Raw genomic sequence first — 21,672 nt, 5'->3', positions numbered from 1 at the left:
AACGGCTCAGAGGAAAGATGAAGAAGAGTAACACCACATCACTGAGGTTTATTCACACACAGGTGTGTTCCTCCATGTGTGTGTCTCTATCTGTGTATCTTCATGACTGGACCTACTTGGTATCCAGAGATGTCACAAACAAACAAAGAGTTATAAAATTCAGAAGAGACGTAATTTTCCTGAGTATTACTGCATGTGTTTTCATGAGTAACACCAGATCTTAATGTGCTTTGAAGGGTTCAAGCTAGTAAAATAAGCATCGTCCTAAAAACTAGTAATCCACGTCTTTCAAAGCTAACTCAGCGTGTTCTAGAGTCAGACATCAGTCTCTCATTCGTTAAGACCAGAAGACTTGTGACCAGGACCAAGGCTGCCATTTCCTGGGATTGAAAAAACTCTGAGGAAGAAAGACGAAGTGTCGCGATGTAGGATAGTATAAGATGAGATAAATTCCTTCAAGTATTGGGGTTATACCCATAAATCTAGGCTCTTACCCGTTTGTCTGAGAGTTGGTCCTGAGAATCCTTTAAGAGGTTAAAAACAGGCGGATCTTACAATGAAAACACATTACATGCAGATCAACTCCTTTACTACGGTGGCTGGGAAGTGTCAGTTGAATGCATTTACAGGAATGAACACAAATGCAAAAAGGTCACAACACGAATGCAAAATGGCCACAACGAAAGTGTTTCCGCAACGGAAGTGTTTACGCAACGGAAGTGTTTCCGCAACGGAAGTGTTTCCGCAACGGAAGTGTTTCCGCAACGGAAGTGTTTACGCAACAGAAGTGTTTCAGACGGACCGGTATTATGATATGATAGCCTGATATGAAAAATATAAGAGTATCCTAATCAACTTTCACTTACTTTCATACGTGTTTCGGTGTCCTCTTCTTGTTCTTCTCTGTTCTGGCGGGTTAAAAACGTGTCCGTCTGTAATACCGGTCCGTCAGAAACACTTGCGTTGTGGCCATTTTGCATTTGTGTTTGTTTCTGTAAATGCATTCACCTGACACTTCCCAGCCACCGTATTTACTGACCTAGAGGTCATGAAAACACATGTACAGTGTTCAAGCAACAGAGTTTCAGGACATGCGCATAGTTCGCAGGGGGGCAGTAATAAGAAGTTTTCAATACAATTTTTCCAATTCCGAATTTAATTTACATTATATATACATATATATATATATACGGGATTCAGTGAAAGCGAAGTTACGTTGTTAAAGACTTTTAATGCCTTTTACTGTACGTTACACACATTGTGGTTGGCGCGAATCTCGAGATGTTCTATATATTTTTACATTATGACGTAATTGTAATTGTAGCCGTAATTGGAAAAAATATCTTCCTGTTGTAATCATAATTGAATTGTAATTGAGTTCAGGTAATTGACTTTGTAAATGCAATTGTCATGGATTGTTGCATATTATAAGGATTATTTATTAAAGGCTCAGTAATTGTGATTAATTGTAATTGAACTTTAGTAATTGAGAATGTAATTGTAATTAACTTTCAGGGGAAAAATAATAAATGTAATTTAAAAAAAAATTGCAAGTCAACATAATCATAATTGAGTTGTAATTGTACATGGATTATTGAAGACGTAATTGTATTTTTTTTTTTTTAATTAATTAATTAACCACACACACACACACACACACACACACACACACACACACACACACACACACACACACACACACACACACACACACACACACACACACACACACACACACACACACACAGGGCGGAGTATCGTATCGTCCTCCCACCACCGCCTCCAGGACTCACAGGAACAACAATCAGACACAACGTGCAGCTGGTTAACAGAGCCTGGTTCTCCTCCTGGTTCTGGTTCTCACATGTAGCTTCTTCTTCCTGTTGCTCCTCCATTCTTCGCGTCCTCTTCCTCGGTCCCTCTGAGGGAGGACTCTATTCGGTACGGTTTGGTCGGACTACACGGAATGAATGACAAAAACAAAGGAGGTTGATGTCCATTCTTCTCCAGCTCACTTCTTCGCTTCGCCCAAGGAACGGAGACTCCATCTCCGGCACAAGATGGACAGCGAAGGCGGGCCGGAGAGCGCGGACAGCGGCCCAGCTCAGGGCTCCGACCCCCGGCCCGAAGCGGCGGTGCTGCCCGCTCAGACCACCGGAGACAAAAAGAAGGTGCACCGGGCTCCGTCCCCGGCTAGACCCAAGGATGTACCGGGTTGGTCCCTCACTAAGATCCGTGGAGGCATCGGGACTCCTACACTGAGCGTGAAACCGGGATCCATTCATCTGGGAAGCCGTGTTTCGAGGCGGAGTCCGGTGGGAGGGTTCGCCGCTAAGGACGGGAAAGCGGAGAAGTGTAGCGGTGGTGGTAAGGCGGGAGGGCGGTCATCTTTCTCCGGGTCCGCGTCCTCCAAGAGCTCTGCGTCCAAGTCGACGAAGAGCACCGCGGTGCGGAGGAAGGTGTCTGACGCCAGCATCGCGTCCGACGACCTGTCCAAAGACTCCGGGTGTGCCACAGGGAAGCTGTCCCCCACCGACAGTAGCTCCGAGCTGTCGGACTGCCCCTCCGAGGAAAACAAGCTCTCCAGTGACGCTGACTCCCGGAGCAGCCGGGGGGGAGGCCAGCGACCCGCGGCTAAAACCACCGGCTCCTCCTCAGAGAAGGAGCGGCTCTCCCTGGGCATGGACAACGGGGAAGGGAGCGTGTCTCCCGGGGAGGAACGCTCGGTTACATCGTTAGACAGCAGAGTACCGGTCAGCACTTCTCTGGCTTTCTCTGACCTCACAGAGGACTTCATGGACGGGATGCAGGAGGAGTTTATCAGGGAGATAGAAGAGCTGAGGTCTGAGAATGATTACCTCAAAGTAAGTGCAACAACACACACTTGCACATATAATGCTGGACGATATGAACCACAAGTCATATTTCGATATTTTTTCCTCAAAATTGCGATATACGATATAAATCTCGATATTTTAAACTCACCAAAGTTTGACCCAAAAGACAATTCAGGGTTAAATTTGTTGATGCAAAATGCCACCAGGCTAATTTATTACACATCTGCACAATATGAACCACTTATGGCTTTTTTCTCTATAAGGGACAGCACATGTGAGTGAGTTCTATAGTGGGGCTTGTTTAGGGGAAGGTCTCAACTATCCACTGGCAGTCGAAACATGTCAGGACATAAAATTTCCTGAACAAAAGTTTTATATATATATATATATATATATATATATATACAGTATATGTGACTTAAACCACTGGAACCATCTCAACTATCCACTCTACAGCTCACTGTCATTTATTACCTTTAAATCCTCTCTGTCACCGTTTCCTTTGGAAGATGCTGATGTTAGATATAAAGAGTTTTCCTTCTTGGTGAAACCAAAACATGTTCCCTGGTCACGGTGAGCCTTGAAACAGGAATGTGAGACACAGTCAGATGTAGAGAGCTGCTCTGCACCAACATTTGTTATCAGTTGTGATTCCTCTGGAAGGAATGTGGATCTGTTTACCATTACTTTGCCACGCATTTGCTATTAGGAGTATAGGTTGGATATAGTCTTCTGGGTTCTCGCCAGCGCTGTAGAGCGTAGGGGCCCCTAACGCGGTAATTAGGATCCCCTACGCTGTGTTTTGACCAACGTAGGGGGCTTTTCTGTTGTTTTAACTTTAATCGGTACCGTCGTAATAATTCTTGCACACAAAAGGAACTTCCAGGCGTGGATGGGCTGTTTTAACTCTCTTCCCTAATCTGAACAACCCAGAAACACAGACGTAAGCCATGTCGTCTATCTATTTACTACAGGCAATTTGCTCGGATGCTCCTGCCTTCACCTGAGGACCCCAAGGACCCCTGCAGCCATGGTGTAGTTGTCCTGATGTGGCCTGTGTGCATCCTCCACCTTGCAAAGGCTTAAACATACTTGGGCAGACATCGCGGACTCCACCAGGCCAATTAAGATTTTACGACTGCGCGGAACACGCTGTGTCACACAAAACACTGCTCAGCATGTATTTTTCAAATCGACCATAATAACGACCTGCATTTCACCGCCTGGTGAAACAGAGCAGGAGAGATGAAGACAAGCTACGAAAAACGCGTCCTAGAAAGAGTACACGGACTACAGCGAAGCGCTAAGTAAGTGGGAAATGTAGGATTTTACTAGGAACTACTATGCGGCGGTGCGCTTGAGTATGAAAGCTCAGAGGAGTGCGGACAGTCCAGGCCGAGTGTGCTGAGTATATTTGGGCCTTAACCCATAATCACTGTCCAATATAAACAGTGTGCTTCATAATCTAAACAAAAAAAAAAATCAACTAATTAAAAAATGCAAAAATCTAAAATTAATGAAACTTTCAAGTTCAATTTATTTGCCATTTGCAGTGGAAAAAAAAACACATTGGAATATTTGTGCAAAAATACACCAGTATGCACCAGAGAAAGCAACAACAAACACCAAAATAGACAAAATCAATGAACACAGTAAAAGTTCAAGGGGTAACATTTGACACTATGGAGCGAGGCGATAAAAACACACGCAACTTACTTAAAACAATACAACAATAAAAGTGCAAGAACAGCTTTGCTTTGTTCAGCTTGTGGGAAGAAGCTGTTAATGTGACGAGATGTCCTGCATCTCAACGAACTTTAGCTTTACTTCACAAAATTTGGCCCTTAAATGTAGGAAATATTGTTTCAGAGGGTTAAAAATGTCTACATTTTCAGTTGGGGGCAATGCCCCCAGACCCCCTATAGACCCCTATACAAGACTTGTGACTACAGTGCTCGCATGCCAAGCGTTCCCCCTACACTGTGAAACATTTCTGGTAAGAACCCTGGTCCTCATCCAAGTATCAGCATCCATCCAGCCTTCTTTTACTCTATGAGTCAGTGTCACGTTATCTTTGTGGCCTCAGGTTTTCATATAAATTAAATATTTCAGGAACCATAGGTGGTCTTTCCTTTCTCTAGTGAAATATACTCCACCAGTACAGTATGTGGATCCACCGGTCAAGGAGTTCACCCTAAGAGTGAAGGCTTATGGGACGAATCAATGGTAGACATTTCTGACAGTTGGTGACCAGACAAACCAGTGATTGTGTGAGACTGATCAGTGGTTGGTGTTTGATCAGCAGATCATCATCATACCTCAGCAGAACATTTGATCTGAACCTTGCAGTTCTTCTGAGTTCACTTCCTGGATGTTTTTTCACACTGTAGCTCCGTTGTTCAGTAGGTCAGTGCTCATGAGTGAATAAAAAAAGCTGTTTATACTGTTTCAGACCATCACGTAACAGAGCGGAGCCTCCTGGGTGGTTTACCATGGTCTATGTGTGTCGTTACAGCTGTGAGGAACACCTGGTTGGTCATAAAACGACACATAGTCAACAATCTATATCGTATTCTGCTGTTCACACCACTATAGTCTTTGGTTTTCTTCATTCATGCTACATTTCCTCCACCGTGGCATCACGTGCTGCATATCAATGGGAGGGTTTTCTCTGGTGCACTTACAGCTTCCCTTTCATTTGGTAATTACTGTTAGAGATCAACACGGCCTCCAGCTGTTTGAATCTCATTTGTTTTGGCTTCATACCTCACTGTGCATAATCTTTCTGCCAAAAGCTGCGACACAACAAGTCGGCCCACGACACCCAGCTGCCGCACGCTTTGTACAAGTGGCTTTGATTAGCATAACGGCTAATAGATGGAGTCCTAATCAACAAGACTGGTGTCACATTACAGCCAGGTCTTGGGTCAATTACATTTTTAAATCTTTAATTATCCATCTTCAGTTACGTTGACCTGTGTTTTTTACAATCATTAGTTTTTCCCCCAAAAGTCATTTAATGTAACATTTTCAACAGGCAGAAGCAAAATGCTTATATGCCCAACATAAATAACATCCCAGTAAGTTACATATAAAACAATTACATTCTCCATTACTAAAGTTCAATTACAAATAATTACAATTATAATGAGCCTTTAATACAAAGAAGGGCAACTTCCATCACAGTGAGGGCCACGAATATGATTGTCTGATCCGAGGGCCACATTAAGTAACATTCATGTCAATATTTAGAAGAATGACAGTAATCTGAGCATTAATATAAGCTTAAAAACACACATTTTGTGCGGTGGTGAAGGCAGAGCGGCAAAGGGGCGTAACGAAGGTGGCGTGGCGAAGGCAACTAGCGTTAATCGCCGCTTGCGGCTATATTGTTTCTGTTCTTGTTGTTCTTTGTGTGTGTTTTTTTTAGTTTTTTTACTGCAATTTTGTCCTTTTGTATATGTTGTTGTTTTTTTAGTAGTTATTTTGTGTGTTTAAGTGGTTGTTTAGTGTCTTTGTTGGTATTTTGAGTTTTTTATAGAATTTTTTTTTGTGCATTTTGCTGTCATTTTCTGTGTTTCTGGAGTTTAGTTTATGTTCTTCATATACAGTTACTTCCAACTTCATGAATTACAATTAATTTTGTTTCGCTGGCTGCACAAAATTAGACTTAAGGCCACATGTGGCCCTCACTCCCCCCGGTCCGCTAGTTGCCTATGTCTGCTTCAATAAACAAAGCCCATAATACATAACCTTCCTCTTGTGTAAACTTTCTGTCAGCATCTTTTATGATTACGGGCCCATGTCTTAAATCAGCTGTAAAATAGTAAATACACAAAAAAGATTTTTTATCATCCAGTTTTTTTTCATTGACACTAGCTGGGTTTACATTACAGTTCTTGACAAAATAAAAGCGATATTTCTAAATCTATAATTGCGCTTTGAACTTGTTTCCATTGAAGGTTGTTTTGGAGCTTTGTAACTCCTGTGAAACCTCATCCCATGAGACTTCTCTGCAGGAAGACTTAGAACCTCCTTAGAACACTCTGTATTCCTTTGTTTTTTGCTGTATAATAATAATTTTTAAGTATAAAACTAAGAAATGTCTTATTCTCCTCTTCTGTCCACACGTACTGCGTCATGTTCACTCAAAGAGAAGTGGTCATGTGACCCGTTACGTCGCGTTCTGTGACTTGTAATTGCGTAAAAAGTGTTCCTATTGCGCTTTTGCGATACATATCTCATAATTGAAGCGTCGAAAAAACCTCATGAAAGGGTAAAAGTTTTGATTAAAAACCTTTTAGCGATATTTGCGTGTTATTAATTTATTTTTTTAAACTCGAATTTGCAAAATAAAAATTGTTTTCATCTACATATTAGATTAACCGATTAAATTGATTTTTTTTTGCCCAGCTCTAGTTGCAACCATGGTTGGGTTCTATGTACAGTTCTACACATACAGTATGTAGTTAACAATTATTAATGTTTCATATCAAGCTTTCCCACATTTTACCATTTAGGAAAAAATAAAATAAAAAATTAAAGTAGTGAGTTATACTCACACAAAAAAGGCTCAGACGCCCACACCAAAAATATAAAAATCTATATTTTCATTGATTATGAAGCCTAACAAAGGGGTGGTCCACTTCCTCTTTGTTTTTAAATGCTTACTCTAGTGCAATTATTATAAGACTATTAACAATAAAAGAGGAAAAAAAATCAAGCCAAACGTAATACACAACTTAAAACTCTAAATTATGTTTATCGTTTACAAGGGCATCTGGCCTTGGAGGTCGGAAAGCAAATTGTGCCCCTGGGTGAGATGTAGTTGTAGACCCCTGCTGTAAATAAATGGCTGATTTTTCGTGCTCGTAAATCAGACCTAATCAGTGGATTTAGGGAATTAATCTTGTCTTTTTTTGAATGTTACTCATCGTGAAAGCACAAGGTTAGACGTGCAAAAATAACCTTTGTTGCACTGGGACGACTGTTATCACGCCAGATGTGCTCGTGCTCTAGTTTCCTCTATTCTCCCATCTGGATGGCGAGTAAGATGGCAGCTGATTGGCTGATTTCTTCTCCTGACTGGCTCACATGACATAGACCGTGTGTGTTTCCTCTTCTTCTATGGTTGGCTGGGTAAAGCAGGTCAGTGGACCACCTCGTCTTGGCCTCATTAACTTGTGATTTGCTGGTTTGGTTCCTGATCTCACTTCCTCTATCTATTCTACGCCGTCTCGTTTGATTTCCGTTTCCTTCCTTTGTTGGTGTCAAACCCTCATGTTCTTTCTTTCATTTTCCATTTACTGTATCTAATCTATTCCTCTCTACTCATTTCAGCTCATAACGTCTAATAATCACAGCGTTCTGGTCACTAAGGCCAGCACACCCTCACATGTAAAATAGATACTTTATTAATCCCAAAGGGAAATATATCTATATTTGAGAAACTCAAAGTTTAGTATACAGTTGCTTGAGTTTTTGTGATGGTGTTTTGATTTGAAAAAGAATAATAATTGAAAAAATCAATTCTTGAATTAAATTTTCATTTTTACTTTCTCCTGCGGGCCAAATTGGATGCTCCAAAGGGCCGGATTTGGGCCCCAGGCCACGAGTTTGACACATGCCTTCCGGTGTAATGTCGCTGTGGAGCCAGCGTTGGGGGCTTTTCTGTTTTTGCTTTTTTAATCGGTACCGTCGCAATTATTGTTCATAACAGTCCTAATATTACTGCTGGTCTCACATAATATCTTATTTCAATTTTAGAAATGCGTTTTCAAATCAGACTTATTAAATAAAATGTTATTTATTGTCTTTACAGTGTCTGTGAGTATTTAAATGTTCCATATCATGCTATTTTTCACCATCTCCATTTGTTCTAAGAACCACAAAAACACAATATTTGAGGTTTATTTTCCAGAGTTTTAGCCTCTGAAAAGTCACTTTCTGAGCAACTCTACACAAACAGGCTGATTTGTGGCCTACTTATGCATATTAATGAGTGGGCGTGTCTATAGACGGAACACTGACTTCCTCCTCCCCGCACGGTGACGTCGGGCCAGAGGACAGCCCGCCCTCCTCCCACCCACTCCGTAGCCGAGCTCATGCTGCTTTATAAACACGACACAGAGCGTGGGGGCGGGGCGTTCACCGGTACATACATAGACAGTAGAAAATACATGCATAGCACTGTGTGAAGGACGCTAAAATGCTCACCTATGTGGGCGTGTCTGTTTACATGTCAATCACGGCAGAGAGCTTCCTGGAGGCGTGGCTTCTCCAGCTCAGTGCCGCGTCAAATTGATCATCAAAGTGGGAACGTGTCATCAAATTGTAGTGAGGTGTTTGTGCTCACCCTGTAGTAAGAAAGGAGCAAATCACCCTCTAACAATTGAGGGAATCATTGAAAAAAACACTTTAGACATGTGTTTGAAGCCATAATAACACTTTATCATGTTTAAAGTACAGAAAAGTCCTTTTAGCGTCACATGGGCTCTTTAATAGGATCTATACCAAGCATGAATAACTACTTTTGGCTTTTAAGTAAGGCACTAACTAAAATAGGAAAACAAACTTTAACTTTACTATTAAAAATCTGGCTGACAAGGTTAGAAAAATCTGAATCAGAAAGGATTTTATTTGCCAGGCACAGTTTAGAACAGTATAAGGAATTTAACTTGACGTAAAGAACTCACATCAACGCACCGCGGCTGACGTTTTTTGGCGCCATCACAAAATTAAAACACATTTTTGGAGGTGTATGCCCCCGGACCCCCCACAACACTCGCTCCCCTAAGCTGGTGAGAACCCTGGAATGTGCAGTAATAGAAAGTACCAACCCAACATCTTCATCCATTAAACGCCTTGTCATCTTGTTTTTAACTGTTTGTTCAGTGTGTGTGTGTCTGTCGTTGCTCTAATATCTCTCACACACACACACACACACACACACACACACACACACACACACACACACACACCACTGCTGAGGAATGACCTACATTTTCCAGAGATGTAAATCATGACGCTGCTGCTGCTACTCCTCTTTATTTTATTCTGCTGACACAGCATTCACACACAACCTGCTTTTTCACACACCGTGGATTCCAACCCAGACATGTTCGTGGAGAGATGATTCCAACAAATCTGATTATAATCCAGTGAGTGTGTGTCAGGCTGTAATGATTAATAATTAAGAGCTGAAGCAGAGAACGACACCAGTCAGTGTAAATGAATCATCTGACTGGTGGTTTTTCACTGCTTTATTGTTTGCTCTGCTTTCTCTGCAGTGGGTTTTTAATTTGATTTGCTGTTTCAGGTCTGGGAGGGTTAAAATAATAGCTTGACCTGACCTTTGACCTTTGTGGTGCATCCCCTGGGAGGGGAGCTAAAAAAGACCCTATATGTATGAACCATTGTAATAACCAGAATCACTGAGCTGTTAAATTTAAGTAGACTTTAATTGTGACGAACAAAGAAAGATGTTCTAATTAATTAATGACCATCAGGAACAGTTGATGGAGGTGATTATGATGATGGAGCAGCATTTTGAGGATAATTATTATTGACATGGATTAATAACTGAGATGCTGCAGGATTTAATGACGCCTATTAAACTTTAGAGGTTTCATTTTATGTACGTGTGATGCTTTATCACTTCTCTACAACAAGATCTACAGCAGAACCTTTCATTCTAATGCTGTACATACACTAACAGTATGATCTGAAACTGTTTGTTTTGTTTTACCTTTTTTGATCTTTTCATTGAAGTATAAAAAATCCCACGTCACACTTTGTTGCCTTTATTAACAATACACAGTCATTATTTTTAAATTCATCGTAAAAACATTTTTATTTGTGTTTATTTAATATTTCTTTTTTTAATAAACAATCTGCTGTCATTCTTATCAAAGTGTCTATATATATATATATATATATATATATTTTTTTTTTCACATACTTGATGCATGTTGTAGAAGGGATACAATTAAGTATTAGTGATTAAAACTACAATTTAACTTTATTCTTATAAATATTTTGCTTTATATGACGTATTTTTATATATAATGTATAAAATATAAATGTATTATGATGTCTGTGTGCTTTGGGCAGCACTATGGCATATTTGCACACAGTAATTCATTTTCAAAAATATTCTTTAGACCAATGAGGTGGAATTGAGTATTTTCCCACGGCACAGTGGTTGTAAAACCCTGATCTAAAATGATGAATTCATTCACTCACTCTCTGTGTTCTTGTCTCCAGGATGAGATGGAGGAGCTGAGGTCTGAGATGTTGGAGATGAGGGACATGTACATGGAGGACGACGTCTATCAGCTGCAGGAGCTTCGACAGCAGCTGGAACAGGTACGTTTGATTTATCAACATTTGGTTTTTTTATTATTTTTGTCAAGCAAAAGTAGTTTTGATCCATCGGTGTTTCATTAGAGAATAGTTAATGCGTCATTTATGTCCGTAATGTCACTGTGTGCAGCACTGTAAATAAGATTTTTAACTTTGTGCACCTCTTTCAAATCTCCTTTTTGTTTTTTATTAACCTTTTTTTGCTGCTCCTCAGTTGGTCGTATTATTCCTTTTAACACAATAATAAATAGGCTAAATCAGTGGTTCCCAAACTGGGGTACGTGTACCCCTAGGGTCTCAGGAGGTACACAGAAACTTGTCAGTTTATTTGCTTAGAGTTTTTTTTTTTTTTTTTTTTTTACATGTACACATTCATCAATATTAATTTGTGGCATAACTCGTGAGAAAAAACACCATAAGGTGAAATTCAATTTCTAAATTGAGCGAAACATCAGAAATAAATAAAAGGAAAAAAGACCTATATTCAAGGTTAATGTTGGACGAGGCACAGGAAAGAGTTTAGACGAGCCTGCAGACACAAATAAATAATGTAGAACATAAACTAAGGGGTACATGGGGCAAGAGAGTTTGTGAAACACTGAGTTAAATGTTTATTATTAGGGATGTAACGATTCCCTCAACTCCCGATACGATTCGATTCACAATACTGGGTTCACGATACGATTTTCTCACGATTTATTTTGCAAAATGGGAATGTTGACAAATGACTGAAAAATATTCCTTTATTTTTTTGGGGAAAATACTATACTATTTTTCATTGTCAAAAGAATCCCTTGATAAACTATGCAAAATGATGCAATTTAACTAAAAATAAATCTTGAATGAAATACATGAAGGAATAATACAAATGAAGAAGAAACCTATTAATTTAAATTCTGGTTCTATAGTAAACAATTCAAAACTGCATAATAGTTCTTTTTCTTTTTAAAAGTGCAACTGAAAATGTATTTTGTGCCTTAACAATTGGACTTTAAAAAAGTCATTTTACTGTATTTACGTCAGATATTTGTTTGGACCAGCAGAGGGCACTGGTAACCCAGTGGTCGGTTGGCATGCAGTTATTCCACCAGTGAAGAAGAGATGCTATGTGCTAGCAGACAGAGCTAATAGAAAAACGTGACTTTTACAGATATTCACGTAATATTACAGATATTCTTTCGGTGCTAAAGGGGTAAAGAATCATTTATGAACACCTATGAATCGATTTTTAACTGCCTTACGATTAATCGTTACATCCCTATTTATTATCATTAGTTAAAATGCCCATTAGTTTTCCATTTCGCAACCTGCCTTAATCGGTTATAAATATATTTTATGTATTAAAATAAATACTATACAATATCACAGTGTGAGAGAGATTGTTTGAATGTATCACTTTTGTCTTCCAGGCGAATAAAACCTGCCGCATCCTGCAGTACCGCCTGAGGAAGGCAGAGCGGCGCTCTCTCCGTGTGGCCCAAACCGGTCAGGTGGATGGAGAGCTGATTAGAACGCTGGAGCAGGACGTTAAAGTAAGTGATTTAAGCTGGAGATTCAATATGAGGTGTATATGTGTCATGGCAGAAGCATTAGCCCAACCCTAGACGGATAAAAACAATACAAAAACACAACCTTAGTGTGTAAGTCCCCGTTTGGTCTTTAGAACTAATATCAGCATGACATCACCATTTGGCTTCACATTCATCATGCAGATGTTCGATTTCTTCTAATGCAGTGTTTCTCAAATGGGGGTATGTGTACCCCTAAGGGTCCGCGATGGTACGACGGGGTATTAGAGGGAGAGAGAAAATCAACAAATAAAGTGTCAGTGTTGGTCCTCCACAGGCGTGACATGACCAGAATTGACAAAAAGTATAGAAATAAATCTATTCTGGAGCCACTAAATCAGGGTTTTTCAACCTTGGGGTCGGGACCTATGTGGGGTCGCCTGAAATTTATGAAAAATTGATTTTATTTTATTTTTTATTTTTAATTAAAACAAAACACAATCTTAAACAACTGTATTTTTATACTTTCACTTTGTCGAATATAAATCTAGTTCAACTACAATGCAGATAAAAAAAAAAAAAAAAACTTGATCAAAAACCAATTGTAGAATAAAATGTCTTTGGGGTCACCAGAAAATCTTTAACAAAATGGGGTCACGATCCAAAAAAAAGGTTCAGAACCACTTCAGTAAATAGTAGGGATGTAACGATTAATCGTAAGGCAGTTAAAAATCGATTCATAGGTACCACGGTTCACATCGATGCTCTGAAAATTGAATCGCAGTACTTTTTTTAAACAGCAGAGGGCGCTATATATTAATCCTTCCAGAAGCGGACGTGACGGGTGGAATCTGCTACTATTTTCTTTCAGGCCGCCATTTACTGTTAAACATGCTCGTAAATGATTCTTTACTCCTTTAGCACCGAAAGAATATCTGTAATATTACGTGAATATCTGTAAAAGTCACGTTTTTCTATTAGCTCTGTCTGCTAGCATAGCTTCTCTTCTTCACTGGTGGAATAACTGCATGCCAACCGACCACTGGGTTATCAGCGCCCTCTGCTGGTCTAAACAAATATCTGACGTAAATACAGTAAAATTACTGTTTTTTTTTTGTTTTTTTTAAAGTCCAATTGTTAAGGCACAAAATACATTTTCAGTTGCACTTTTAAAAAGAAAAAGAACTATTATGCAGTTTTGAATTGTTTACTATAGAACCAGAATTTAAATTAATAGGTTTCTTCTTCATTTATATTATTCCTTTATGTATTTCATTCAAGATTTATTTTTAGTTAAATTGCATCATTTTCCATAGTTTATCAAGGGATTCATTTGACAATGAAAAATAAAAGGAAAATAGTACAGTATTTTCCCCAAAAAAAATAAAGGAATATTTTTCAGTCATTTGTCAACATTCCCATTTTGTAAAATAAATCGTGAGAAAATCGTATCGTGAATCGAATCGTATCGGGAGTTGAGTGAATCGTTACATCCCTCGTAAATAGTGATTCTTTCCACTTATGTACAAAATGAGATTCTTTAAAATGTGTGTTATCACTCTTTCATTTTATCATTATGAAAAATTGCAAAATATAGTCAGAGAAAGGAGTACTTAAATTCAGAAATGAGAGAAAGTGTGAGAATGAGATCTGATGACTTCACCTTCAAACATACCTTAATATGTGTAACTTAACTCACTGTAGTAATCATTCGATAAGTAATTCAATCCCTAATAATTCATAATTCTCTTTGAATAATGATTAGCTATTTAGCGGGTTAGCATAGCTTGTTTTTATGGATGCACTGAAAGGAAAATTCTTGGCCGAAACCGAAATTGAGAAAACTGACACACCAAAATAAATGATTACGCAAATGACGAGTTCCATTGCATTTATGGGTATAAATGTGTACTAACCTCACTAAAATTAAGACATTGAAATTGTATAAATTAATATTGATGCTTCAAAGAATAAATCAATTAAAAATATGAAAATATTCATTTTGCACTGACATTCCAACAATTGTAGTCAAATTAAACATTTTCTCTCATTAAAACACACTGCATTGAAGTTTTTGATGAAAATCAGCTTCTTAGCTTTATTTATTATCCAGGCATGTTCTTGGAGACACATACAGTACAGAGTGTCTCCAAGAACATGCACTTTGTTAGCCGCTAGGACTGGGTGATATGGACCAAAACTCATTTCTCAATATCGTTTCTCAAAATGACAACATACGATATAAATCTTGATATTTTTAATTCAAATTAAGTCTGACTAGAAAGAAAATTTGTTTTATTTGCTTATGCAAAGGACCACACAGGCACAATTATTAACAACCAGCTGTAAAAAAATGTGCTACTTCTTTAAGGGACAGCACGTGTGAGTGAGTTCTGTAGTGTGGCTTGTTTAGGAGGAGGTCTGGGTTAGGACGCACTCAGGAATCCATCTAACTGTGTTTTTTTATGTTGTGCTGAGAAGTAGTGAAAGCAGCGACTCCTGAAACGAATATTTTAATATATATATTAAAATATATATAGGTGATATTGTCATTTTTGATATCGCCAAAATTGAAAACTCGATATATCCTTAATCTCAATATATTGCCCAGCCCTAGTGGCTGGAATTTTGGTGCATCACTATTATATTTATATATCAGTAGTAGTGGTAGTATCAACAGCAACAACAAATAGACAATGTTGTAGTTAAAAAAAGCTGAAAGTTTTACTATAAAACCATCAAAACTAAAAAAAAAAACACCACCAGTCTAGTCTTCCAAATAAACTAATAGATAGAATGTTTATTTAATGGCTGTAAATATTAGTAATATTAGGTCTGCTGTTGAACAGAGAAGTTAAGAAGCACTAACAGCTGACGTTGATGGTCTGTGTTTTGTTTTAAAAGACATCTTTGAGTTTGGATTCCGCTCATGTGACCTACTTTCCTAACTCTGCTGAGGTCATCATGGGATGTGTTTTAGTCGAGCACTCTCTAATTTGCCTGACAAATTCATCACAAAGAGACCAGACGTCATCCTAACCTGGAACGACTGAGCGGTTCCCAGAAACTTTACAGTTGAATTCACTTCTGCAAGAAGTCGTTGGAATCTCACGCAAATCAACAAAAAGACACAAACACAAAGTGTCTTCAATAGTATTTAGTCATAGAAATTGGTTGAGGAGTCGTTAATACTGTACATAAACCAGGGTTGGGCTCAATTATAATTGTAATTACGTATTTGATAATAACAATTATGGCATAATTGTAATTTCAAAGATCTGTTGCTGTTGTGTAATTGAGTTTAGATAATTGTAAGTGTAATTGCCATGAAAATTCTATAAAAATAGTCAATTTAAACGGGGGAACCATGTTAAAACATATGTTGTTAATTATAAAAATATGTATCATTTGAAGCTTTACCACATTTTACCATTTTTTAAAAAATCTATATTTTCATTGATTAGGAATCCTAACAAGGTAATTAACAGACAGGAAATAAATGAGTGTTTTTAGTGTATTTTACAGCTGATTTAGGACCCGTTAGCATAAGAGATGCTAACAGAAAGCTAACACAAGAGGATGGTTCCTTTTATTAGGTTATTTATGTTAAGCTCATTTAAGGATAAATAATAATCATACTTGGGGAAAAAAGTCTAGTAGCTGTAATCGTAATTAAATTGTAATTGAACATGGGTAATTGAAGACGTAATTGCAGCTGAAAAATGTAATTGAGTCCAACCCTGACATAAACACAGTTGGTTGAGGGTTTGTTATCACGTCACGCTGGTCTTCCTCTGGGGTTACTCTGCGTTCCTCTAGCGTTTTCCATGTGGAGGACACAAAGAGGGCTGTGTGTGTGTGTGTGTGTGTGTGTGTGTGTGTGTGTGTGTGTGTGTGTGTGTGTGTGTGTGTGTGTGTGTGTGTGTGTGTGTGTGTGTGTGTGTGTGTGTGTGTGTGTGTGTGTGTGTGTGTGTGAGATCATTCTCTGAGAGCCAACCCTGCTGCTGTCTCTGTCTGTCTATCAGCTGCTGTCTCACCATCTGGTTGTTTTGGGAGGAAGGAAGGACGATACATCCTGTGTAGAGTTGCTAAAAGACGATTGGTCACAGTTTGAAAATTCAAATCAGCCAATCAGGGTGAAAGAGGAAACTAGCCCACCAGAAAATGCATCAGTTGGGTGGAGATTTCTATCATTTTCCTTCTGGATCAGTAAATGATTCCTGAGGTTAAAGGGTTTGGACTCGTCTCGTCTGTTTATTTCAGTTTAATCAGCTTAAGCAGGGTTTAAATGTGCTTTATAGATAAACTGTGGGTTTAAAAAAAAATCTGGATCATCGATTCATATATTGACCGATGAATCGATTATGAAAATAATGGTTAGTTGCAGGTGTTTCTTATTGAGACGACTGAATAAACCACTATAGGTAGTCCATCCTGAACCCTCTGTCACTACAACATTTAACTGGTTGTGTCTTCTTGCTTTGCTGGCGGCCCACGCTGCCAGACGCCAGATCATGTTACGCCAGGCTCTGGCTTGTGTATGGCGTCATCGTGTGTGTGTGTGTGTGTGTGTGTGGATGATTTAAGCCTTCGCTAAGCTCCTCTTTTCTCTCCCAGTCACTCCTCTGTTTATTCTTGTGGTTTCATTATTGGCAGCGTTAAAAACACCCACTCGTTCCTCAGGCGTGGCTGTGAATACGCTAGAGATTCACTTTGTTGCTCAACAATAGAATCCTGACCCACAACAGAAAAGATACATTACATTATAAGATTTTCCAACTCTCTTTTTAATAAAATCAACCACACCTTAACATAACATTCATTACTGTGCTAATATGAAGCATGTTTAAGAGATTTGTGGATGTGTGGTTAATATTTACATCAAAGTGTATTATGTTTGTTACAATATGCACCTTCAACTTAATGTATTTATCACTTATTATTAGGCCTGGGCGATATATCGAATATACTCGATATATCGCAGCTTGTAGTCTGTGCGGTGTTGAAAATGACCATACCGTTAAACTCGCGGACTTTTTTTTTTTTTTTTTTTGATTTTTTTTTTTTGAAATGTCATTGTAACCCACGTCATAAAGAAATGTATTATATTTATATTATTTAATTATATTATATTTAGCAGAAGTAAATTTATTATAACATCTACTCTTCAGTTATTTATATACAATATTATTTCACCGCACTAATAGACTGCACTGACGTCACTCATCCACACGCACACACGCCAGCCAATCACAGACCAGTATCCTAGTATAAACAGGAAGCATGAGATACGGGAGGAGAAGGCTTGAATACGGGAAACGATCAAGCAGCAGCTGAAAACGCAGCATATGAACGGTAGCACGCACACCCGGTGCTCAGCAGACAGCACTTTACTAACTGTGCAGACCAGCGGTTGTGCCTTGCACCTGACAAAAGGAGCGATCGGCAGCAGAACGGAGGACTTTGTATAGGCGACTCAGATTGCATCGGCCAGGTTTTTTAAACCCCCCATGGATCTAAAGATGGTGAACTACCCACGGAGATGACGTAGTGGACGGTGAACTGCAGGTCTACCAGAGCGGTAGGACCGCCGCACCGATCCTCTTACCAGGAACGCATGAACTTCAATCCTACCAGGGTGGTAGGATCAACTTTATTTAATTAGGCTCTCTTCCAGTGGACCAACCCAACGAACTTCAGTCCTACCAGGGTGGTAGGACTGACTTCATTTTTCATTTGAGTGGAACTATTTTTTTTTTCCCCAGGCTGTGACGCCTTATGAACTGAGCTAAATCCCAGCGGGTGAACTGGAGTCTGTTTTGAGACCACTTTTGTTTATTATTATTTTCTGTAATATAATAAATCCATGGTACTTATTTTCTATAAACAACAAATTGTCTGTCTATTCTCTGCACACCTTAGTAATCATTCCCAACTCACACTTGAACCTAGAAACTAATCTCAGAGAAAAAATTTATTAACCAACAGTAAATGTACAATTGGCTACATCATCTTAATGACAACATGCACAAAAGGGCACTATTTGTTTTAAAATATTGTAGTGGCATTATGTACAAAAACTGCACTTTAATTTTGTGTTTTGAAATGCCATGTGAGTTGCATCCTGCACTAATGTCTTGTTTTGAAATGTCTCTGTGACAATTTTGCACAGAACGTGCACTTTCTGTTGACAATTTTATGTTTGAGCCACTCACTGTTTAATAAATACAGTTATGTCAACTTTGACTTAGTTGTGATATCCCCTTTTTTGCATGAAAGTTTAAAATTGGCATATATTAATGCAGTATGATCAAGAATGTTTTAATGTAGACATATAGAATCATCATACTGGTGTGATTTTGTGCATCAAAGTGTTAATTCAAGGGTAATGCAAAATATCGAGATATATATCGTGTATCGTGACATGGCCTAAAAATATCGCGGTATTTATAAAAGGCCATATCGCCCAGCCCTACTTATTATTCTTTTTTGGAAATCTTCCCTGAAAATTGTTACTTATTTTGTTAATCCAAAAGGATCCAGTTATTCCAATAAATATGTATATAATGTATTCATTAATGATAATAATAACAATAATAATGCAATGGATTTTATATAGAGCTTTATCATAGACACTCAAAGCGCTTTACATTGATGTGCATTATTCTTTCACTCCACACACAGTGGTGGTAAGCTACTATTGTAGCCACAGCTGACAGACTGACAGAGGCGGTCCCTCTGACCACCAACACTCATTAGTACTAGGCAATGTGGATAAAGTGCCTTGCCCAAGGACACAACGACAACCCACTGTACCAATGAGCCACGGTCTTATTTGATTATGTCCATTTCATAAAGTGGTGAATGTATATTTTAGGACCAAGGAAATCAGAATTTATTGATATTATTATTATGAAAATAGTAGGAAATTGTTTCCTTTGGTTTTATTTTATTTTGATGCAAATACTGTCTGTATTTTTGAAACAGGACCTGGATATTTAGTAGATCAATAGAAAATCCATGAGATTTCTCAGAGTCCAGATGCAATAAGGAGATTGTAATTGATGCAAGAATAATGGATTTGTGATTTGTCACCAAAAGTGAAAGAATCCTTGGGTTGTATGAAGACGTGTTTGGTGCTGTAGAGGTTAGCTATTAGCTATGCAACATTCCTTTTAGGTTACGTGCTTTTCTTTTCACAATCCAAGTTTTGACTTTCATAACCACAGTTTCTAAAGAAATGTGATTTACATCAAGCTGTCGCTTTTTGACTTAGCTGTCGTAAAAATAATGCTTCTGTTGTTAATGTCGTCTGTTTTATGAATACATTATAAATGATTCAGCATTACTAAACTTATTAATTAAAATCAAATAAAAAACAGGCTTCAGTCAGATGGAACTCACCACCAGGCCTGGATTGGTGCTGGTCACTGGAACCTTTAGTTCCAGGCCGTGCACATGCCCCTACGCCCTTCCACGCAGAAAAATATGACTGGTATGAAATTGCAGATCACTTTGACACTGGAATAAATGACAGGTGAATAGCAGAGGTGAGTGTGTGGAAGTGTGCCTCACACTACTCTTTAATCAGACCCTCCCTTCAGTCCACGGGACAAGTGAGCCGTATAAAAGTGGTCCCAATGCGATACCCAGTTGCAGAGTATCGACCGATACTGATAGATGCAGATACTGCAGTGTTTAAAAAAACGTATGACCTGTTTTTTGTTGAAAGTCAGGTTTTTCAAATCACCGACATTTTCTCTCATGTGTAGGGACGTTTGATTTTTCGGCAAAATTAAAATGCTGCTTTTTTGCCGCTCTGATTGGTTCATAGCGCCAACTCTGGGCCAATAGCAATAGCTTGCCTCGGCATGCACTTGTTTATAAGATCAGGAGTCAGGGCAGCAGTGAGAGGCAGAGAGAGAAAAAGAAGAAGAGTTTGATGCTGTAAATGGTGTTAGCGTGTTAATAGTTAGTACGTACCGATGCCAGACTTTTAGTGCCATTTCAGGGACCTTCCCGATACTAGTATCGGTATCGGCACAACATTAACTTTAGCTCACAAGTATGTTTGCAGTGCGCTTTTGATTACCACCAGGAGTGTGACGATATCTCGATATATCGCGATATTTTCCCGCACGATCGATTATCGATATGCTCCCGCTAAGTAACGATTTTTTTTTGGGGGGGGGGGGGGGGGGGGGGGGGGGATATTTATTTATTTATTATTATTATTTTTTTTTTCAAAATCTTTTCTGCTTTTTCACTAAAATGTGCAGGTACGTCTTCACAGAAATGTTGTCACTGTTTACTGTAATATTTCACTATAATGTGTCACTGGTAAGAAAGACCATATTTATTGTTTACATAAAGCACTATTGGAGATACTTATTTGTTTACATTGGTTTGTTGACACTTATTTACAGAAATGTTGACCTAAAATAGTGTCACTGTTCATAGGACACTTTTGTCTTTCAGAGATATAAAATAAAAATTGTATTTTTTCACTTAATCTTTTTTTTTGTGATGTCATAGATTATCGTAGATTGATTTCTGACCAATATATCGATAATCGCAGTATCGTCATGTCGTGAGATAATCGTTACCGTGAACTTTGTATCGAGTCTTTACACTGGCTCCCAGTCAGCCTCAGAATAGACTTTAAAGTTCTGCTGCTGCTGGTGTATAAATGTGTGAATGGGTTTGGTCCAGAATACACCAGTGACATGTTAGTCAGGTATGAACCCAGCAGGTCTCTCACATCTATGGACACAGGTCAGATAGTGGAGCCCAGAGCTCACAGTAAACATGGTGATGCTGCTTTTAGTTGTTATGCTGCAAAGAAGTGGAACAAACTGCAGCAGAGCTGAAGTCAGCATCACATGTGAACATTTTTAAATCAAAGTTAAAGGCACTTTTTTTCTCTACTGCATATGATTGAGAGAGAGATTGTTGGTCATGAT

General features: G+C 38.6%; 1 protein-coding gene across 3 annotated transcripts in view; it reads left to right on the top strand.

Moving 5' to 3' along the window:
• Positions 1 to 1,768: 1,768 nt before the first annotated feature.
• The window catches only part of mtcl2 (microtubule crosslinking factor 2), a 120,678-nt gene continuing 100,774 nt past the window's right edge, over positions 1,769 to 21,672 (top strand). For 2 of the 3 annotated variants that reach the window (XM_028452694.1, XM_028452691.1), the window contains exons 1-3: positions 1,769 to 2,864; positions 11,103 to 11,204; positions 12,611 to 12,733. In XM_028452694.1, coding sequence (XP_028308495.1) covers positions 1,971 to 2,864; positions 11,103 to 11,204; positions 12,611 to 12,733 — 1,119 coding nt within the window. In that variant the 5' untranslated portion in view covers positions 1,769 to 1,970. The remainder of the gene's footprint in view (positions 2,865 to 11,102; positions 11,205 to 12,610; positions 12,734 to 21,672) is intronic. The other variant, XM_028452693.1, reaches the window with a different exon arrangement.

Source organism: Gouania willdenowi, chromosome 7, assembly GCF_900634775.1.
Source record: "Gouania willdenowi chromosome 7, fGouWil2.1, whole genome shotgun sequence".
Taxonomy (NCBI): domain Eukaryota; kingdom Metazoa; phylum Chordata; class Actinopteri; order Blenniiformes; family Gobiesocidae; genus Gouania; species Gouania willdenowi.
The sequence above is the reverse complement of the archived record's forward strand: the minus strand, read 5'-3'. Positions and strand labels throughout refer to the sequence as shown.